General features: G+C 37.8%; 1 protein-coding gene across 2 annotated transcripts in view; it reads right to left on the bottom strand.

Moving 5' to 3' along the window:
* Positions 1-227: 227 nt before the first annotated feature.
* The window catches only part of GC6 (golgin Putative 6), a 398,621-nt gene continuing 375,164 nt past the window's right edge, over positions 228-23,684 (bottom strand). For both annotated transcript variants that reach the window (XM_089423919.1, XM_089423920.1), the window contains exons 18-19: positions 1,320-2,123; positions 228-1,213 (exon numbers count right to left, since the gene is read on the bottom strand). In XM_089423919.1, the coding sequence (XP_089280045.1) occupies positions 620-1,213; positions 1,320-2,123 (1,398 nt within the window). In that variant the 3' untranslated portion in view covers positions 228-619. The remainder of the gene's footprint in view (positions 1,214-1,319; positions 2,124-23,684) is intronic.

Below are 23,684 nucleotides of genomic sequence, written 5' to 3'. Positions count from 1 at the left end.
ATCAGATTCCCATCATAATGGTCAACAGCAGCAGAGCAATTATGCACCCAAGACCAGGGAAGAAAATTGGCAGTATTTAGTCAACTCAATATGCAATACTTCTGAAAATATTAAAGCTTCCCAAGTTAGAAATATGCTATGAAAGCCCACAAGTAATTTGTCTGGAGTTCCACATCATAACAGTGAAATAAATCGAAACAAGCCTAGAAATGCCTGAACAACAAATATGGTACATAATTAATCATCTTGTTTACTGAATTTTTATATTTACAAAAGTGAACTCAAGTCAGAGTCATACAAGTTGGTGAAACCATTTGGATGAATTGAATTCGCCAAATTAATTCTGGCCTCACTGAAAACTTGCATATGTGAAAGCCAGTCCCATGATAAAGACAGGTTAAGGATGCAAGGAACCTTCTGTAATTAATATTTCTAAATATGTTCCCAATAAATGACATACCTCATGTACAAGAATTTGAAACATAATCTTGAGTCTAATTAAAATATCAATTGCTTCATTCATTTGACTTGCAACAGTTCGAGAAGCTTCATACAGAATTTTAATTTTTATCCACCACAAGCAACTTACATGAGCGAGAGAAAATGAGCCAAAAATTTCTTACTCATCTTCATTTTCATCCTCATCATCACCTTGAACTTCACCTTCGTCTCCAATTCCTTCAAGCAGGGCATCAACGTCCTCCCCTAATTCTGCTAGCCTTGAACTAAGTTTCTCCACCTTGCTTTGCTCTTGGCCAAGGCAAACCAGTAAATCATTCAATTCTACTTCACTCTCCTTTTGTGCCTCTTGTCTTCCCTGTTCACGAATCGCTTCCAAATCTGGCAGTGTGGATGCATCACCACCTCTCATACTCTTCACTTCCAGCTCAAGGTGATAGTTGGCTTGCTCCAGACTATTGTATGCATCAGACAGACTTTTCAAATCTGCTTCATATTTCCCAGCAAGTTGCTTGTAAGTTGAAATCTCAGCCTCACATTTCATTTTTTCAGCTTTCAGTGTTTCAATTCTATTCCGAGATTCTTGAAGTTCTTGCCGAAGATTATCAGCTTCAATTCTTGAAGAGATTCCATTTATTGCTTGCACTTTGCTGTCATTTCCTTTTATATATGAGTTTGAATCATTGGTAAATGAAATGCCCCCTCTTGTCTTTGCAAGGTCATCAGCCAAAGCAGCATTGCGGCCAAGAAGATCCTGGAGAAACAGATGACCCAAACAGCAAAATATGAAGAAATTAAAGCATCACGAGTGTATATATATATATATAAATGGTTCTTGAAAAATGTTTCGAAGTATTCACCTGCATCTCATGGCATTGCTTTTCCACAAAAGACTTTATGCGGACAATATAATCACTGTCACTTTCTCCATCATTTTGTTCCAAGTTTGCTGGAATGATTGCGACCTTGCTTTTTGGACGGCTAAAGAGCTCCACAATCTGTTCCCTTACTACAGGCTCCAAGTGTTTAATAAAGTTAACAAATGCTGCATCATAAAATGAAGTCAACAAAGGGTCAAGGTTACTTTGTTCACTTTCTGGAGTATCGGAAATTTGTTGCCCATCTTGTACATCTGAAATGCTGATAGCTTCAGCAGCTGTTGATCTTGTCAATGGTTTTGGTAGCCTTGATGCAGAAGCTGCTGAGACAAACAACGGACTTTTCTGCATTTCCTCCCATATGTGGAAATAAGCTGTGAGTCCAATCCTTTGGCTGATTGCATCAAGTACCATGAAGGCATTTTTGTTGTCCTCAGTTGCTTTGTTGAATACAATACACTCCCCTAAGAGAACAGCAGCCAGGCCAGCGACATGAACACTTGCTGCAGAGCCATTGCTTGAAATTAATTCTATCATATATGTTAGATGTGCAGGTGAATCAAGAAAGCAGTTCACTGCATCTGGGCAATCTGCAAGCCAAGTAACCAAGAGCCTCAAAAGTACAGGTTGCAGCCACATTGAATTATTATCAGATAAAGTATTGCTGGGCACCTCTTTCTTGTATGTGAGTGGAGTGGCAACTGCCAGATATTTCACTATGCGTGGCATGAGAAGCTCTCGGGTTGATAACAATGAAACTGGAACCTCTAATTGGATGCGGAGAACCTACAGGAAAGAATATGTAACATCTATAAGATTCCAAAAAATTATACATTACTATGGAATAAATGTTTTGATAACTACAGTCAATTTTTTATATTGAAAATTGCCATCCAGTATTAATTCCTACCTATTCTCCTGTCAAGGAAATGTCATAACAAAAATAATTGGATACATGTACACAATCATGAAAATTATGATGGAAGAAAATGTTATTGCTGATAAGCAAAGTTCACTGACATTGGGACACAGGAATAGGGATTTCTGACACAGAAATGTGGACCCTCAAAACAGGAATGTTGAAACATATACACACAAGTTACCAGGAAATGGATATGGATAAGATATGGAATAAATGTTTTGAAAATTAACATCAACTTTTTATATTGAAAAATCCCAGCCAGTATTAATTCCTACGTATTCTCCCGTCAAGGAAATGTCATAAAACATAATTGGATACATGTACACAATCATGAAAACTACGATGAAAGAAAATGCTATAACTGATAAGCAAAGTTGCGTGACATTAGGACACATGGATATGGGTTTTTGACACAGAAATGTGGACCCTCAAAACAGGAATGTTGAAACACACCCACACGCACACATGTATAAGTTACAAGGAAATAGATATGGATAACGATACAGATCCACCATATTTTTGAAAAGCCAGGATCTTGATCTGGTGGGGAAATGCAATGTAAAAAAACAGAATACTATTGATTTAACTTTAAATATATTCAAAGTTAAAAATTAAAACCATTCATGAATCACAATATTACAACTGAAATCATTCGATAATTTATAAATCTGAAGACTGAAATCTTGATGCATCATGTCTTGTACAAAAAGGATAATTGTAAATATGAAATTGAGTGTTTTATCAACGACCACCCTATTGATATGACAATGTAGAATACATCTAACTACGCATGCTGAAATGGGTCTACATCCTCATCATTTGAATATTTCAACTGTACATCATGATCAAACTGTCATCTTCCTTGAAATCTGCTTTAAAATCTAAAAATTTCAAGCTAGGTATGATGGTAAACAAATACAGTACATTGTTTGAGAACATGCTATAGTCTATGTATCATACTGTTTTAAGAGGAGTCTTCACCAGGGCTGCAGGGGAGCAACCCCCCCGAAGCACGCTTTGAGAAGGAGCGCATCGAAAGCCACCTCGGGAGCACATTAGGAGCGACCCTAGGAGCGCGCTTCCGATTCACTCCCGTTTGGGAGCAATTTCAGGAGTGTGCTCCCACAAAAAAAAATTCAATCCCTAGCTTTCTTTGCAAATTTTTTTTGCAAAGATGTTCTAAACGCAATTTTTTTCAAAGAAACAAGAATTTTTGAGTGGGGCAGCCTAATATTCAAGCCTATGGCCCTAGTATTGATATGACTTAGGATGTTTAAGTGGTTCCGACCTCATTGGATTTTATATGGAGAAATTAGAATTTTAGATCACTCAAAATCCAACAGACTTACTAGTTTTTCAGGATTTCAGGATTGGGGGGATTGCAATGTTTCTATTGGATTTTGTCATGTACTAGGGTATGGAACTTGTATTTAATCAAGAGCACCAAGCCCTCTATGTACCTTGATGTTAGTGACATTGGTTGTTGAACTCCTCAATCATAACCCTACTAAAAATCAGCCATCAGTCAAACAAAATCTTGACTTGATATGATATGTTTTTTCTATCTTATGTTAATGCTTAGAGGGTGATATTAATGACAAAGATCCCAAGATAGGGAATGATTTTGATGATATGTAGGTACTTGTAGCATGATTTTTTTGGATACTAGAGGCCATATAGGTACTATTAGTTGATGTATTTTCGGTTCAGAGATGGATTGCACCCGATGCGATTTTCGTTATAGGCACCCTTACATGCTATATAAATGAGAACTTGTAATTTGTGGACTTGTGGTCGATGAAGATTATAACTACTAGACGACTGATGTTATATGGTTTAACCCATGCTTTTATGTTTGTTATCACTAATTCGTCTTTTGTTGACATATATGCATCAATATATATTAAATTTGCTCCCAAAATTGCTTGCAACCCGGGAGATTTTCAAAATGTTTCTCCCTTCTCCTGCTTCTCGCTTATCTCTACTTCTATTTATAAATGCGTGAGAATTTCCATCATTGGAAAGCACTTAGTTTCCATTGATAATGAGAGTAGTTACACAGGTAGTACCCATAGGAACATCCTGCTTTAGAAACTATTTATCTATTCTTAAGAACCCATTTTTAATTTCCTCTTCAAGATTCTTATTATTAAGAATATTATTTTTATTAGTAAATTTAATGTTTGAGTCTACAACTATTTTTTCTTGATTTGCCTAAAGTAAAGCATCCACAATATTGTGACCAATATTTTCAGCAACAAAAATATATAGCTTTACAACCACCATGAGCTTGGAATACATTGAAAAATGAGACATCCTTAGTCTTATCCACCTCCTCCTCTTGTTTTGAATTAAAATTAGAATCATTCATAGGTGGATCATGATTTGTATTGATAGTCATTGTCATTGTTTTGTGGGTGTCCTCCACAGATTTTCCTAACCATACACCCTTCTAGCATGAAACTGCATAATGAAATCCATCTAGGAATGTAGGCATAAGTGGATTCGACATGCCATAGCATAAACCATAGTTTTCATCAGAAATATTAGGAGTAATGGTATGTAACTTGGAAACAACAATAATGGTTAGAGCATCATTAGTACTCTCATGTTAAAATATCCAACTAGGGTCAAATTCCACTTTGGACAGCTCATTTGATGGAGATGATGACTGCATTGAATTCCTCTTTTCAAGAGGAACAAAATCGACCTAAAAATCATCAAATTTGGTCAAGGGAAAGTGTACTTATGAAAAAAGGCCCACATATGCACATTTGGATAGGTCGGGCCTAATGGTAAATTGGTCACTCTTGGAAGCCTATAAATACAAGTGACCTCAAACTCATTTGGACATCACCAAGCATCATCTTCTTCTCTTCTTCATTGATTGGTTGGCACAAGTCTGATGCTGGATGCCAAAAGAAGTTCGCAAAGGTTTGAAATTACAGGGTCGAGGCTGGATGACAAAAGAAGTTCGCAAAGGTATGAAATTATAGGGTCTGAGGCTCGCATCTATTTTAGGGTTTTTGGGTTATAGTCGTCGGCTCATCACAAGACAAATTTGACCACAATCGCTAGCTTGTAAGCTCAAGGAAGTGAATGGAAGCCTTCAATCGCTCGCACAAATCCTCCATGCAACCGGGAAGTTTGACTGAAATTGGATCGTTGACCAAAGTTGACCACAGACATGAAAAGTTGCCTCTGATATATTTTGATGCTAGAAACATATTTCTAAATGTTATTAGTTTGTTAGATGATATTGTATTAGGCTCATTGTACTCTCTGTTGAACATTTTATGACAATCTAATAGAAAAAGAATTTCAAAGGGTTTTCCCCCTAGTCTTTGACCAAACCTGGTGTCTCTTGTTGATGTGTTGATTGTCTCCTTTGTCATTGCATTTATTGTTCTATCTTCAATTACTATTCATAATTGGAAAGACTAATTGTTATTGAAAAGAGTGCTAATTGAAGTATTGAATTGGGCTAACGTAATTGATTCAACCTAGAACAATATGGAAATTTAACATGGTATCAAAGCTAAGGTGAAGGACAAGCCCAAAAGGAGACAAGCATTGAAGCAATCATCCTTTGGAAAGTTAAAGGAGCCAATCTAGTCAAGTCAAGATGTCTTCCTTCTTCAAGAAAAATGAGCAGTTGGTGACTCATCCAATTTTGTTACATGGAAAGTCAGGTTGGAGATCATAGCTGCCAACAATGATGTTTTGGAATACATTCAGGGAAAAGTACATAAGCGTCTGGAGAATGCTTCTGCTGCTGCCAAGAACAAATACAAGAAAAGTGAGTTGAAAGCAAAGAAAATTATCGCTGATGGCTTACAAGATAATTTACTTGCATATGTTGGAAATTGAGGAAGTCTAAGGACATGTATGATAATATAGTTGGCATGTATGAAGTCAACAATTTGAATGAAATCATCTCCTTGAAAGATCAACTCAAAGACACAGAAATGTGGACCCTAGATTAAAAAAGGAGAGTGTGCAATCCTACATAATGAGGATATCTCGTCTTAGAGATCAATTGCAAAGAGTTGGAGAATTTGTCCCTGATAGGGAATTGGTGATTGTGTGCTCTGGGATCCTTCAACTATCAGAACTATCCAAGATCTTTTACTTTTGTGATGTTGTTAGAATTGAATTTAAAAGATCATAAAGAACCACATGTGCATGCTTAAACAAGATGAAACATGACAACGATCAGCAAATCAAGAATACGATACATTTGATAACAGAGTTCACCTAGTGTGGGTTACGTCTCTGGGCCCGGTGTCAAGGTAGTGGAGGTCACTTCATATAATGTTGTAAATGATGTTGATGTACATGGACTATTCTTTGTCATAATAGGGACATACACCCTCAAACAGAGTGGCTTGTCTCTCCATGAGACATTCTACCTATAGGAACTCTCACTCAAAAAGGGCTACTAGTACAACATGACAAGCTAATACAATATCACAATAATGTGGCAACAAGCATCACAATCTCACAGTAATGTGATAACAATCATCCCTCAACATAGTGTCAAACAAGGATCTCAAGAATAATACATCATCTTAGCAATAACAAAAGGAAACATAACATGATTGCATCTTGTACCTCCGCGTTTGAAGATGGCCGAAAAATGAAAGACTCAACAGCTAAAATTGACTGCACCACTGAATTTCCGACGACGAGTAGTGTAAAATTGACTATCAACTCGTCCAATTCTGACACCGTCAAATTCTAGGCCTTCGAGAATCTTGAAGATTCCCCAAAGATACTCAAATTGCAAATCTGATCTCGCCATAACGATCCTTGCGAAATTCTGACAAGAATGAGTATAAAGTCAGCGACATTTTGGCACTAGAAAAATTCAACCTCCAAGGGAATCTAAAGATTCATCAAGATTCTTTAGAGATTTTTTGAGGGGCACCTGCAATTCCATTGCTCAGATGGCGAATCTGACTTCACCATTGCACTACCTGCAAAAATAAGATAAAAATGACTATAAACTTGATAACATTTTGACAATGTGAAATTTTACCTCCCAGAGAATCTTTTAGATTCCTCTCTGCATCAGGGAATATTCTTTGCAAAGATTTTGTCTCGAAATCCATGTCGGCATAGTTCCACCTCGACATATATGTTAAGGTTCTGCTTTGCTATTCATGTTTCCACTTGACGCTCTTCAAATCCACTCAGCGCTTCTGTTCCATGGCGAATGAGGCGGGGTTTCCATTTTTACAAAGTAGTAGGGTGGAGTTAACAACACAGGGTTGTTGGCCCATTGGTTAAAGGCGGAGGCGACTAGGCGGGAGGTTGGGGTTCCAACCCCAGCAACCCTCGCACGTGGCATATTGTTTTTAACAGGTTAATATTTTAATTGTCGCAATTAACGTTTTTGGCTAATGGTTACAAAATGGTGGCGCACTATAACTTCGGCAGTAACATTTATGCGGCGGTTAGCATATGTCGCAACTTGGTATGCAATTAGTGTTGGGTTTTATGCCATATGGGGCCGCCCATTGGGGGTCAACCAACGTGGGTTGGGCAGGTTCAACCCCTGCTAGCCTCCAAACTCGTCATACGATGGTTGGGCGTTAATTTTAATGTGCCGCTAGAGAGCGATTTGTTAACATGCGGTTACAACTAGCAGCGTATATTGCAGTTTGAACAAGTGTTGATTGCCCGTTGGCCAACTGTTAATAAAATATGTGGTTTGTAATGTTAACATATATTGACCGGTGGGGTGGGCGGGTCTGTCGGGCCCGACCTGGCCTGCTCGCCTATTTTAATATTTTTTTGGTTTTGTATAACCACATATACATTTTTTTTTTTCCGATTTTAAGGTTTCTTAGACAAATTAGTCATTCGACAAATTCACTCACTCTCGAGAGCTAGATTCCATGTCTCAGACTTGAGCAATTTGTAGGACCATTAAACCTAACCCACATGCTCACTTTGACCAGCTATATCTCCTTCATACGAACTCAGATTTGAGTGTTGTCCGCACCATTGGAATCAGGACGACAAGCACTACAATCCGGTTCTTCTAGTTCGAGAGCAATCTGAACACTTTGACTTTTGAGCTATTATAAGCCCTCTTTAACCTCTGAGTGTGTCTGGAGCCACCTGGATCATTCCTCCCCACTGGAGAGCTTTTGGTCCACCAAAAGCATGAACATAATCTGCAACTGCTATGTACATTATCTACACCACAAGTGTCCTGACAGGTCACCCTTCCTTCTCCTTCACCTTTGTTCTTTGGAGCCATAGGCGATGAGTCGACACCTACATCCTTTACAAACCTGTAGTACAATATTTTGCAAGTTACATGCTCAATTACATGACCAATTATGACCCCATACTTTCCACGAATTTATAACACATACTCTGTGGTCAAGTTTACATCAAAATGGAAACAATACCCCAGCTATCAATACAAGGCCAAAACCTTATTGTTGCTTCAACAAGTGATGGAAAACACAACATCACTTTTACATTTTAAGTTGCCACATGATTTACAAACTACTACCATTCATTTGTTGAACAACTTTTTCAACTTGTTCATGCGCAGACGCTTTGTCCTTAAGACGTTGGTCTGGATGGAGCCTCCAGCATGCGGCTCTTTGATCACCACCTATGTTGCAATGACTACAAAAATTATTTTTCCTCCAGACCTTCTTAACATGCTTCCTCCTCGATGTGGAGAAGGCCTTTAATGCCTCATCCTCTTTCTTGCTGCCATTCTCTTCCAACACTCAACAACAACATGGTTATGTAAACCACAAAAACTACATGTTTTTCTATGCCATGATTTATGTTCATCATTAACAACATGATTGTAATCAAAATGAACTTTAGAATATTGAGACTTGTTATACCTCTCTTGGCTATCTCTGGTGCGATTATGGTGATGAGAGCTTGCCTCAACTCTTCCTTTGCAATGTGCACTGTCATGGGATGATGGTGATGTGTTCCCATCATTCTCTTTCCTCGACGGTTTCAACAATGTATTGGAAGCTTTTGACACCTTTGAGCATTCTCCTTTGGTGTATCCCAAACCTGTGAATCGAGGTCTTTGCACAACCTCCAATGGCTGAGTAATGCCTTGGCCATTAACACCAAGTCCTCCTCCTTTATACCCAATCTTGGTAAGGAGTCTCATGCCAGTACCTGAAATGGATATCTTTACATTTCCAACAGAAATAATGTCATTTGAAAATGAAACTGAAGAGCGATCAATACTATTAGTATTTACCTCCGCTGTCAATTCTGAAATAGGTGAAGATGGCTTCTTTAAGCCTTCCTAGCGCTTCACTTCCTCCAATGGCCACTTCCATGGCTCGTAGCTAAAGTTGCAGTCTTTGCTTCTCCTCTTTCTCTTCTTGTAGAAGCCTCCTTAATTCAGCATCCTCTACTTGAAGGGTCTGGTCGTTGCGCTTCAATTCTTCCAAGACCTCTTCCGCGGCTCGCAATGGAAGTTACAATCTCTGCTTCTCCTCTTTTTCTTCTCGTAGAAGTCTCCTCAATTCAGCATTCTGTGCTAGAAGGCTCTAACTTATCTCCTCATCTGAATGGCGAGAATACGATGGAGACGATGATGGTACACTCGAGGGGGTAGATGGAGCATCATCCTCTGCTCTTTCTTTCTCCTGTTCCTCTCTTGCCATTTTCTTCTCATAAGTGTCATACATTATGTCCACCATTTTGGACATCTTTAGGAAGGCCTCATACATCTCTCTATCATCCTCCATTGTTGCACGTTCAAATGTTCACACTCACAATTCATAGCAGCATGAAGACCACTATGATACCAAACTGGATCTGGGATGCTTCAACTACCGTAACTATCCAAGATCTTTTACTTCTGTGATATTGTTAGAATTGCATTTAAAAGAGCATAAAGAACCACATGTGCATGCTTAAATAAGAGGAAACATGAAAACAATCAGCAAATCAAGAACACGATACATTTGATAACGGAGTTCACCCAGTGTGGGTTACGTCTCTAGCCCCGGTGTCAAAGTAGTAGAGGCCGCTTCATATAATGTTGTAAATGATGTTGATGTACATGGACTATTCTTTGTCATAACAGGGACATACACCCTCAAACAGAGTGGCTTGTCTCTCCACGAGACGTTCTCCCTACAGGAACTCTCACTCAAAAAGGGCTACCCTTCAGCATGACAAGCTAATACAATATCACAATAATGTGGCAACAAGCATCACAATCTCACAGTAATGTGATAACAATCATCATAGTGTCAAACAGGGATCTCAAGAATAATACATCATCTCAACAATAACAAAAGGAAACATAACATCACTGCATCCTGTACCTCCACTTTTGAAGATGGCCGAAAAATGAAAGACTCAGCTGTTGAAACTAACTACACCATTGAATTTCCGGCGACGAGTAGTGTAAAATCCACAATCAACTCGCCCAATTCTAACACAATCAAATGATGGGCCTTTGGGAATCTTGAAGATTCCCCAAAGATTCCTCTCCACTCGCTAACTGGAGATCTACTACTTAGATTGAAAATATGATCTCATCATCATGATCCTTGAGAAATTTTGAGAAGAATGAGTATAAAGTAGGCCACATTTCGACAATGGAAAAATTAAGCCTCAAAGGGAATCTAAAGATTCCTCAAGATTCTTCAAAGATCCTTTGTTGCGGGGCACCTGCAACACCGCTGCTCAAATGGCGAATCTAACTTCAGCATTGCGCTCCCTAAAAAATTTGATAAAAATGACTATAAACTTGATAGCATTCTGACAATGTGAAATTTTACCTCCCAAGGAATCTTTTAGATTCCTCTCTGTCTCAGGGAATATTCTTTGCAAAGATTTTGTCTTGAAATCCGTGCCTACATAGTTCCACCTTGGCATTCGTGTTAAGGTTTCAATCTTCCATTCATGGTTCCAGCAGGCACTCTTCAAATTTGCTCGATGCTTCTGTTCCATGGCGAATGAGGCAGGGTTTTATACAAAGTAGCAGGGCGGAGTTAACAACACAGGGTTGTTGGCCTTTTGGTTAAAGGTGGAGTTGACTAGGCGGGAGGTCGGGGTTTCAGACTCCACCGACCCCTGCAGTTGACATATTGTTTTTAATGGGTTAATATTTTAACTGTCGGCATTAACGATTTTGGCTAATGGTTACAAAACGATGGCGCGTTGTAACTTCGACAATGACATTTATGTGGCGGTTAGCATATGCCGCAGCTTTGTATGCGATTAGTGTTTGGTTTTACGCCATATGGGGCCGCCTGTTGGGGACCGGCCCACGTGGGCAAGGTGGCTTCAACCCCCGCCAACCTCCAAACTTGTCATACGACTTGTTGACCACTACGTGTCAATGACCCATAGCAGTACACCCCCTTTTCGCAAAAGGGATAGCGCCTGCTCGATGTGTCTGTGTCGTCTAGCCATCATCATCAGCCTGACCAAGATGTTATAATGTAAACCCATTCTGCATTGTATGTGATGTAAATGATCTCAACAGAATCGTGTAATGTATGTAATGGCCTAGGTAAACCTACTTTTCTGGTGACGATCTACATTCCAGAGGTTTGTTGTTTCACCGATCCATTCTCTGATGGTCGGCAGAGTTTTCCTTCAGTCTTACCCCAACGCCGGAATGGATTTTGTCACTGGAATCTTAGGCGAGTCTTAGTGTTCTAGATCAAGTCTATGTAAAAGTGATTTGGGAATAATCCTAACTATCTGGTTAGATTATTTTATTACAAATTTCTTGGTCTGCGGGATTATATTTGTGTCGCAGAAATGGGTAGTCTGTGAGGGTCTTTTACAAATGGGTTTTCCCCTTGAGATGTTAAAAATATGAAAATCATGATGTAAAGTGTCTTGAGGGTTGGAGAAATAATTTATTCCCTTATAGGTTAACTAATTAAATTTTTTGGCCAAAAAATTAATTAAAATCCTAAGCCAAAAATTTAATTAATTCTAGGTCCTAGGTGAATTTAAATTCTCCGAAGGCAAAATTCGTCGGTCCTTAAAAAATTTAATTTTAAAAGGTCCCGAGACTAAGGTAAACTAATTATTTTGCTAAATTTTAAGCCTTTGGTCCCTGGGGGTTAAGTCTAAATCAAATTTTTGAGAAAATTAACTCAATTTTTTTTTTATTTTTGAGTTAATTAAAATGAATTTAATTGAAAAATTCGAATTTCCTCAAGAATTTAAAATTTCGGCAGATGAGATTAAAAGAAATTTTGATCCTTATCAACGGTTGAGATTGCTTTGATGAGGATCACTCGTACTAGCCGTTGGAGGATTTATCATTAAATAGGAAGTCATTTGTTATTCCATTCATCCGACCTTTGAGTCGTGTGCTAAGTGAAAAACTCTCGTGTAATATTTTTTTTTGAATAATAAAGAAAGACTTTGGTGTTAATCTTCGCTGGTGTTATTTTTCATGGAAATACTGTAAGATGTGTCGTTTTTCATGTGTAAATTTTTTTTAGCCATTGATAATAGCTTCTGAAGAGTGATTTGAGTACAAGTATCTTGCTCAGTCGCTGGGGTTTAAGTGATAATTTAAGTTTAATGTAATAGCAGGTATCTCTATTTATTTGAATTTTATTATCATTTTCTCGCTCTATTTTGATGGTTGAATTGAGTTTTGCAAGAAAGTCTTGATTTTAGATCATCGGGTGTTTGGGGAAGTTTTCAATTGGACCAGCCAACTCTCGATCCGTGTTTTCTGAAGAGCCTAGCTTAACTTAATCCCAGGTTTATTATAAGATTTTTTTATTGGTGATGCATGAAGGGTTTTAAGCTAAGCACCTCCTTTAAAATTCAAAAAATTTAATTTTTTATGTGGGAAATTGATAAATCTGGCTGTTGAGAGCCTTAGATTATCAGATCTAGGAGTAGAGTTGGACTCACACTCTCCAAATCTGATAGATCTGCCTGTTGTCGCGCGGATTGGCATGACAACGCTCGGACCGGGGGCTGTCACTCTGATCCCCGATCCCTCCGTTTAAGCCCGTCTCCCGCGGCTAAGGGGGGTAGATCCTGCGAGATAGTGAAGACCAATTGCCAAACAATTGGGTGGGAGACACGATACACGATATGATAAGCACTAGATGGATTTCAAGATTTAATAGACCAGTGCCTTGTGGAGTCAATGTTTAAATGATTACTTTTTAAATGATAAAGACACATGGACCATGAACAGCAACCATCTAACATCAGCTAAATCACATGACCAAAACGATATCCGGCAACTGAAATTTTCGAGAAAAGTAAATGCTTAAAATCACCAGGAGTCATAAAACATTAGCCAGATATCATATTTCGCATCTCGACTTGAAAATTTTAGATCTCAGTATGAAAGATAATAACATGAAAACCACTGAAACTTGGCAAAATAAAATTTCCGCAAAATTTTTATTTTTTCAATTTTTTTTTTTTTTAAATAAATTTAAAAAATGAAATTTAAAAATTAATCTAAAACTTAAAAAAAAAAAACAAAACTAAGGCTAAAACAAAAACATTTTCTTTTTGATTTTTTATGACAAAACTTTAAAGCTATTTTAAAATCTAAATAAAACAAAACATAAAATAATTACAAACTATAAAAAGAAAATTCTAAAATCTAACCATATGAAAAATAAACTAAGCCTAAACTATTTCAAAGATCCCTTTTTTATTTTTCAAATATATTTTTAAAAGAAATGAAATCTAAATAAACTACGAAACTAAACTAAAAATAAATCGAAATCTAATAAAAACAAAACAAACTAAAGCAAAGCCCTAAGTTATGTATACATCTACGCATTCATTAATAAATCGGACGAGAAGAAGAAACGTTTAAAAAAAAAAAATATCCGGCTACGTGTTTCCCCAAACGAACCATATGCAGATGTTTCAGAAACCCTTCCGTTGTGTGATGCGCTTGCAGATTATTGAAGATAGCGGGGTTTTGAAAAATACCTGAGACGATTGAACCGCAGAACAAACCCTCATTTACGCTGTTTTTTACGTTGATTCAAGCGTGAGGTTGATGGCAGCGTGCTGAGATTTCTCCGTTGACTGGCCTGCAACTGATCTTCTGGCCCGTGTATACCAATACTGGATGCTTTTTATTGCAGTTGAAATCACCTTGATGAATGTTAATGCAGACTAGATGAAAGCTGACGGCGGTGTAAGCCAGTTCATCGATTTATAGATTGTCGAATGCCAAAATCAAAAAGCCGTAATCCTGCCTCAAACAACAGAATTTAACGCAGGCAGAAGAAATGATAACAGAGTCGATGGCAAGGAATAATATACGGATCAGCTCATATTTCAACTGGCGAGAAATGATGCGTCTTTTACCTGATATACAGTGATACACAGTCGACGGCAAAAATATATAAATCGGTTTTACCTGGAGACGAAATCGTTTAATGAAAATACCTGGCCCGATGACGGATAACCAACCATGTGCAAGAGTGAACGCGATTTTCCTTCTCAATGACTGTGGATTGAGAGCCGTCAGATCTCTGTATGTTTTTTGGAGAGCGATAAGACTATTTGCCAATGCTGAATGCGTTCGAAACACAACCCTCAGATTCACTTTGCGTAAAAAAATATGGTCCCTTCCCCGATTCTGAGAGCTGCAACGATTTTGATTTGCAGACGCGATTCCTTTTTACTGAGTTGTATTCAGTTGACGTCCAGAAGGAAGGCACAGTTTGAAATCGACCGTTTGATAAAGCCTCAACAATTTCTGCATTTGAACAGGTGCAGGCCCACAGAGTTTGATGGCGGCAACTGTAATTTTTTTTAAATTTTGGAAATACTGCTCCAAAAAAAAACCTTGAAACGTTTCTCAAACACATGCACCTGTAACCTGCAAAGGAAAGAAAAAACCCTAATGAAGACTGCAAAAATAAAATTGAAACCCTAGACTAGTTAATTAATTTACAGATTGTTGGCCCCTGAAATGCCAGATTTGACAATAACTGCAGTAATGTTTTCAATATATCAGAAATTTTTTGAACTTCACTGTGAACAGAAAGAAAATCTCTCAATGTAAAACAGAAAAGAAACTCTTAATGATTAACCCAGGGCACAATCAGCTGGGCTCTGCACAGAAAAGCCTGTGGGAGTCGGCTGGTTCAGCCCAGAACTTCCCCAAACGCCCACCTGTACCTTTTACCTAAAGATCTCCTGCACACCTCAAGCAAACATCAGTAAAGAGGGCAAAAAATGCTGCTAGATTTCAAAGAATAATGGAGATACCTGCCATTATTCCAAAAAACCTACAACATTCAAACCCTAGCACGTGAGCAAGATACCTGTACTCACAATACTCTGAAAACCAGCTATTATTAACTGCTGAAAACTGAAATATGCAGAAAAATGAAAATCTCACAGCAATTCCAGAGAGTAACACCAGCCAGTTTTGAACCCCAAAGTCTTTTTATTAATCAGAAATCAGTTTACAAGAGAGCTTTCAGTACAGACTCACAGATCAGATGATTTGAAATGACCCCCTAAGACCCTATATAAAGGAAATGATCCTAACGGCTAGTTCGAGTGATCCATGTAGAAATGATCTCGACCATTGATGAGGATCAAGACATCTCTTGATCTCATCCGTCGATTTATTAACTTAAAATATTATTATTTTATTAGTTAGGGTTTTTGCTTCATTTTTTAATTTTTTTATTATTTTATTATTTTTATTCATTTTTTTAATTTTTTAATTCATTTTAAAATGGATCACTGAACTAAGCCTTTCGGAAACATCACCTAGGACCTAGGACTTAGGACTTAGGACTCATGAGGGGATTTAAAACATTTCTCGACCCTCAGGACTCATTACATCATGACTTTTACAAAATTACATCTTAAGGGACAAGCCCATTTAATACAGACCCTCACAAGACACCCAGTTCTGCGACACAACTATAATCTAGCAGATTTAACACACTAGGATTTTCCTAAAGTTCTAATGACAAAATCCATCCCGGCTTTGGGGTCAGGTTTGAAGGAAAACTCTGCCGATCCATGGATCGGTGAGACGAAAAACCTTCCGGGACATAGATTATCATAGAAAATTAGGTCCACCTAGGCAGCTTTACATACATGACTCTGATCTGCTTAGATTATTTACAACTTATCCATGCAGACTGGGTTTACAACAAAAAATGATCAAGCTGCTGATGATGGCAGGATGGCACGGACATGCTGATCAGGTGCTGCTTCTTTCTGTCAAGAAAAAACGGGGTGCACTGCATGGGTAGTTGACCAGTAGAGGTCAACATCTGGCTCTACTTGGGGACACGTTGCTGCTTGCAGGAATGTGAGAATCCAGAATCTGCATCCATACACCACAAAAATAAGTAGCGTCCATCCATAAATCAGCATATACATTAAGCACAGGAAAGAAAAAAAGATCTTCATTTATTAACTATCTAAAGCAGAAATGAAAATGCAGAAAAAACAAGGAGTAGGGTTAGAAATACGCTACAAAGGATGCCCTACGGCATCAGATGTGTTCAATATAGTGCATACTGAACATTTGCCTGCTTTCAGGGAAATCTGTCGGCTGCTTGTCGGATGTGCCATGTCCAATTTTGCATATGGTAGGACTCTTTCCTATCCGAAAATCAAGCTGCTCACGGCCGTCTGATGCATCAAATCTTCGTCTAATCTTCTTCCTCTTGCGCTTCTTCTTTCTGGCAGGATGAATCACTGATGATCTGGAACTTTCTGTTTCGAAACTATCAGATGAAGTGTGTAAGTTATGCATGCTAAGTCTTTTTGTGTCTTGCATCTGATTTTTATCGTTTTTAAGCTTATCTGGATCACCTTCAATTATCCACTTAATGACCTCCTCATAGTAAGATGGAACTTGTTGCGGCAAATGAGAAGGCTCTTGGTTTCTCTTATCATCTGACCATTGTTGAATATTTTGAACTTGTATTCTAATGGCATCCATCTGACTAGAGCATTCATCCCTTATAGCGCTGATTTGCATGGCATGGTTTTCTTGCATGTGTTTTATTACCTTATCATTCTTTTCCTCTATGTCCATCAAGCAATGTTGCATGAAATTTATCTCTTCTTTATGATTCGCTTGCATGTCAGCCAACTGATTGTTATGATTGAATGTCATAGAGTCAATTTCCCTATGATGATCAGCTTTCATGGTCACCATATTCTCCTCTAAGACTGACATCTTGCTTTGCATGCTTCTAATTTCTGTTTCATATTTAATTTTCATGGCCTCAATTTCCTTAGCATGCTGATTTTGCGTAACCTCCAACTCCCTATTACGTTTTTCCAGGTGGGTGCCTAAAGTTTTAACATCATTGATAAAACTAGTTTGATTGCTTTCCATGTTTCTTACCAGCATCATTAGATCTTGTATAATTTGCTTTTGTTCTTCCCTTTCACTATTATTTGTCCCTGATTTTTCACTATCATGAACTTGATCTACAATATTTCCGGTGGATGACACATTCTGACATGATGAACCGTCTTGGGATCTTTCAGCTGGACCTCTTATCAAATTATTTTTATTCTGTTGCACCATTTTAGGGGCAGAAGGCAAGCTGTTTGGATAACCATATCTATCTTCAAAAGCACTTACAATGTCATTTAAAGAAGTAAAAGAACCCTTAGGAAAATTGTTAAACCAATTCAAAGCATCATCTTTTAAAGAAAGGACAAATAGACGCATTTTGATATCACCATGACTAAACTGAGGAGATCTGCAATATATGAGCATGATGCGAATAAACAAGTCTAGATGCCTATTAGCAGCGATTGGATCACCATCTGAAAAAATAGGTAATTCAGGAATGGCCTCCTCCGGAAGATCATGGAGACGGTGAGTAAAACGACATGGTTTAAATGAATAATCCATGATGAACAATAAGGGATCAGATGGATGATAGAACTAGCTCTTTGCTCAAGAAAATCAAAAGATGAAAGAAGTGGAGTCGCCACTTGAACAATAAAACTGATTCTAAGATCCAAGAAGTAATCAACAAACAGATATGCGGGAGGCTTCTTGTCTGGGAATAATAAGAAAATGGAGTCGCCACCCAAACAGGAAACAAACCCAAGAGGCGCTGCTGATATATGATGAAAAGATGCCAAAATATTGACTCTGCCAGCTCAACTTGAGAGATGAGAAAGATGAGAAGATGAATGATTGTCGTTTGAAACACCGAGAACAAAGTGTCCCCGGCAACGGCGCCAAAAAATGTTGTCGCGCGGATTGGCACGACAACGCTCAGACCGGGGGCTGTCACTCTGATCCCCGATCCCTCCGTTTAAGCCTGTCTCCCACGGCTAAGGGGGGTAGACCCTGAGGAAAGATGAAGGCCAACTGCCAAACAGTTGGGCCGGGAGACGAGATGCACTAAAATGGTTTTATTGATTTGATAGACCAGTGCCTTGTTAGATTGGTGCCTAAATGATTACTTTCTAGGTGATATAAGAGCATGAATCATAAACAGCAATCACCTATCATCAAATGATCAGAACAATGCTTTAAATATCCAGTAAAAACCACAAAGTTCCTCGAAATTGATATCTGGTTTCTCTGTTATTCAAAGCAATTTATTTCTCTTAGTTTGCCAGATATCGTTATTCGAGGAACTTTGTGGTTTTTACTGGATATTTAAAGCATTGTTCTGATCATTTGATGATAGATGATTGCTGTTTATGATTCATGCTCTTATATCACCTAGAAAGTAATCATTTAGGCACCAATCTAACAAGGCACTGGTCTATCAAATCAGTAAAACCATTTTAGTGCATCTCGTCTCCCGGCCCAACTGTTTGGCAGTTGGCCTTCATCTTTCCTCAGGGACTACCCCCCTTAGCCGTGGGAGACAGGCTTAAACGGAGGGATCGGGGATCAGAGTGACAGCCCCCGGTCTGAGCGTTGTCGTGCCAATCCGCGCGACAACACTGCCATTCCTGTGCATAGATTTGTAGTTATTTTTGGTTTTCTGGGTTTTAGTTTTATCATTGTATATATCGTTTGGGTGTTTCTTGTTGTCTTGCAACTACAGATCTGAGGAATAAATCTGTAGAGAGTATAGATCTAAGCCCTAGAGGGTAAGATCTGGATCTCTGGGGTTCATCAACATCATTTTGCAGGGATACTATTCAAAAGATTTTACAGTCCAAGGTTTTATTTTTTTTTTAAATCTAGAGAAATTTTTATAAGGGTTTCATTAATCAATTTGAAGCAAGTGGATTCAACACTTAATCACAAATTTCTGGGTTTTATTGGGCCACCTTTTTCAATTTTTCCTGCCACTTGGAGTTTTTGTTTGTAGTTTTTCTACAGAAATTTCAAAGTTTTTAAAGAAAGCTTTGTCTGCCTGCGTTTTTCAAACCCTTCGAAAATTTTCCTTTCTCCTTGTTGCTCTTTGGGTTCAATCCTTCGTTGCCTACTGCTTGCATTCATTCCTCAATGTGCGGCCCTATTCTTCCTATCCGCAACGCTCACTTCTCACTGCACACTGCCTAAACTCTGCGATCCGATGCCTCGTTCTGCATCCTTGCTGCATCACTGCCATCCGCACCTCATATCCTTTTGTCCCTCTGCCATCAGATTCCTAACACCCCACCTTTCCTGTGATCACTGCATTTCCTCTTCCCAAACTACATCTCTCATCGCCGCTCTCATTTGCTCCCTCTCCTCCCGCTCCGTCCATCTCTTCCTCATCTAGTTTGCATTCCCTTTCCTGTCATAGCCTCCATAACCTACATCCTCTCTCCCGCAACCCTTTCCTTCCTCCATTCCGTCGACCTCCTTTCCATCGTCAAGCTTCTCCAAACCTGCATAACACAACAAAACTCATTCAATTTCACCTTATTTGTTTTGGGTTATGTTTTAACCAAAGTGTTAGGGTTAGTTTATTTTTCGACTTTTTCATTTTTGTACTATGTATGCATTAGGTCAGGTCTTATTTCTATTTAGTTTAGGTTAGTCCGATTAGTTAGATTCATATTTTTATTTTTATTTTTTATTTCAATTTTTTGTTTTCACTTTTATTTTTAATTTCTGATTCGATTTAATTTTTGTTTCATTTGATTTTTTTTTTTTTTTTTCATTTAAAAAATCTAAAACATTTAAAAAAAAACAAATTAAAAAAAAATTCCTTTCTTCTTTGTGATTTTTTATTTATTTTGAATTTTTATTTTTCACAAGAATCAAAAAATATAAAAATTTCTAAAATCTAAAAAATCTAAAAAAATTTAAAATTATTTTTGTGACTTTGAGATTGAGAATAAAATAAATTAAAGGGATTTGTGCTTTCACATTAAAATTTTTAATGTGGCCTATGGCCCATTAAAATTTTAATCTTTAACCCTTTGATTCATTTTTCCGTCACATTAAAAGATTTTGATTTCTTCATTCAACTAATTGCCTAAGGAATAACTAAATTTCTAATTTAAAGTTCCTTGTTATTTGGTGATTAAATGCAATTTTCATGATTTTTCTATGGTCAAGGTGTGATAAATGTTTTAAATCATATTGACTGTTAGAGAAAGTTAATAAATTTTAGATCTGGGTCATTATTGAAAATTATTTTAATTCTAGATTATCCTGCATGTTAAATTTTTGACCATTTTACACTAATTGTTCATGATCGTCTCTCTACCACATTTATAAGTTTTCTCTCGATAACTTGTTTTATTTAATCTATGGTTAATTCAATTATTAAAGGCATTGGTTTGTATTCATTTATATCTTGTGATTGTGTCTTATCTTAATCTATCTATCTTAATTGACCTAGACTTGCTTTAAATTCATCAAGTTGTTCATCTTCAAAAATCTCCTAGAGCCCGTGTTCCACAGGCTACTCTCATCCATTTACCTTAGGGACTACCCCCCTTGACTTGTCTAGGAGAGAGTCTAAACGGAGTAAGGATTAGAGTGACAACCCTTACTCTGAGTGTTGTCACGGTGCCTAAACACTTTGTGCGACAACATTTTTTGGCGCTGTTACCGAGAACCATTTTATTGGGCCTTGACTCTACGACATTTATCTTTCATCTTTCTATCATTCATTTTAGCCGGAAACGCCAACAGTTTTTGGTGCCGTTGCTGGGGATAGAGTTTTTCTGTCCTTGGTTTCCTCGACATCGTTTTAATCATCTAATCTTTCATCATTTTTCATCCTAGCAGCACAACATTTCCTGACGTCATTTGATCTTTTCATCGCCTTATCTTTCGTCACTCATTAATCGTTTCATTTGCACTTTTAACACCTGGACATTTTGGTTCGTTTCTTGTTTGGGTGGTGACTCCACTTATTCATCTATTATTTCTCAGACAAGAAGCCCTCCCTTATATCCAGTTGTTTTTTGGATCCTAGAGTTAGATTCATGTTCAAGTGGCGACTCCACTTCTTTCATTTCTTACAAGAATTTCTACTAGAAGCTCGCTTCTTGTGGATCTCTTCATTTTCTTGAGTAGGGGCCTCTCTCTAGCATCCATTTGGTCCCTCCTTATCCCTTTAAGCAAGTCATCATGGATGAATTGTTTACCTCATGTCATCTTACTAATTTTCTCCATGATATGCTGGAAGAGGCCATTCATAAATTACCTTTGTTCTCAGGTGGTGATTCAGCCACTGCTAGAAAGCATATATCCAGGGTTACTCATACAATAATCAGATATTGTAGTTCTTCCCAATATAAACATGAAGATGCCTCTATTTGCCTTTTCTTTAGAGGGTGATGCTTTGAATTGGTTTCATAATTGCCCTAAAGATTCTTTTGCTTCTTTACAAGACATCATCAATGCTTTTGAAGATAGATATGGAGATCAAGGTAGTTCGCCTTGTGCCCCTAATACTATGCAACATGATGAAAGTGATCTTGTAAAAGATCCAACTGTTAATGAAATACTTCAAGACAATTCTCCAAATCAAAACACATCATATTGCAGGCATTGTGAATGTTCTCATGAAGAATCCACTTGTACCGTTGCAAGACGAATCCATGATAGTGGAAAAGCAGAAACAAGTTGTCAAATCAGTGCCGACAATGAAAGGGAAAATGATAAGCATCTTATAGAAGAACTAAAGCAGTTTGTTAAAGACATGGAGTTCAGTCAAACACAACTGGTAAAAAAATATGGAGCTTAATCAAATTTTTTTTATAGCTGATTACGCCAAGGATATGAGAACTTTATACGCCCAGTTGGAAAAACGTGACAAGGAGATGGAAATCATGAAAATTAAACACTCTGATCACGTAACCACTGCTCAGAATATGGAGGCTCGTCATGAGAAAGAAAGGAATTCCATGCAAAACTATTTACTTGTCATGAGAGAAAAACCTGCTAAGGAAATGGAAACCATGAAAGCTAATTATGAAAGAGAAATGAGTTCTATGCAAAATTGCTTGATGACCATAAAAGCAGATAATGACAAAGTAATAAAAGATATGGACGCTGGTTAGATATGTCTTCAAAATAAGTTATTGACCATGGAGGAAAACCATGCCAAGGAAGTCAGTGCTATGAAGGTTGAACACTCTAACCAGATGGATGCCATAACAATACAGGGACATAAATTTTAGCATCAGTTAGAGGATCAAAGAAACAAGGAAACGTCAACAAATCATAAGCCTCTTTGTCTGCTGTAGCAAGCTCCATCTTATTATGAGGAGGTCATTTGTTCCATTGAAAAGTGGCTAATTGAAGGTGACCTGAAAAAAATGGAAATTAATAAGAATCAGGATGATGTTCACATGGTTAAACCACTAGTCATAAAAAATCAAGTTATAACTCATGACACCTATGAGACTGATCCATCATTCTTGACAGAGCAGATGCAGAATGAAGAAAGACATGTCATGCATATCTTACATACTGCATCTGAGAGTTTTGAAGCAGAATGTTTCACATCATTAGTGATACAACCTGCCACAAAGAAAAAGCGCAAGAGAAAGAGAATGAATAAGCGGTTTGATGCATCTGATGGCCGCGAGCAACTTGATTTTCGGATAGGAAAAAGTCCTAACATGTGCGGGATTGGACATGGCACATCTAAGAAACAACCAACAGATTTCCCTGAAAGTAGGCAAATGCTCAGTATGCACTATATTGAACACATCTAATGCCATGGGGCGTCTTTGTATTGTATTTCTAATCTTATACCCTGTTATTTCAGCATTTCATTTCTGTTTTAGGATTAGATTTACTTTTCACGTTACTAGATAGTTAATAAATGAAGAGCTTATATCTTTCCTGTGCTTAATGTTATATGATGATTTTTGGATGGACGCTACTTATGTTATATTGTGTGTTGCATGGATGCAGATTCTGGATTCTCACATTCCTTCGGTGCAACAACGTGTCCCCAAGTAGAGCCAGATGTTGACCACTACCTGTCGACGACCCATAGCAGTACACCCCCTTTATTGCA

The sequence above is a fragment of the Pinus tabuliformis genome, chromosome 4_2, assembly GCF_031772625.1.
Source record: "Pinus tabuliformis cultivar Carrire ecotype Pingquan chromosome 4_2, CPIR1, whole genome shotgun sequence".
In the NCBI taxonomy this organism is placed as follows: domain Eukaryota; kingdom Viridiplantae; phylum Streptophyta; class Pinopsida; order Pinales; family Pinaceae; genus Pinus; species Pinus tabuliformis.
The sequence above is the reverse complement of the archived record's forward strand: the minus strand, read 5'-3'. Positions and strand labels throughout refer to the sequence as shown.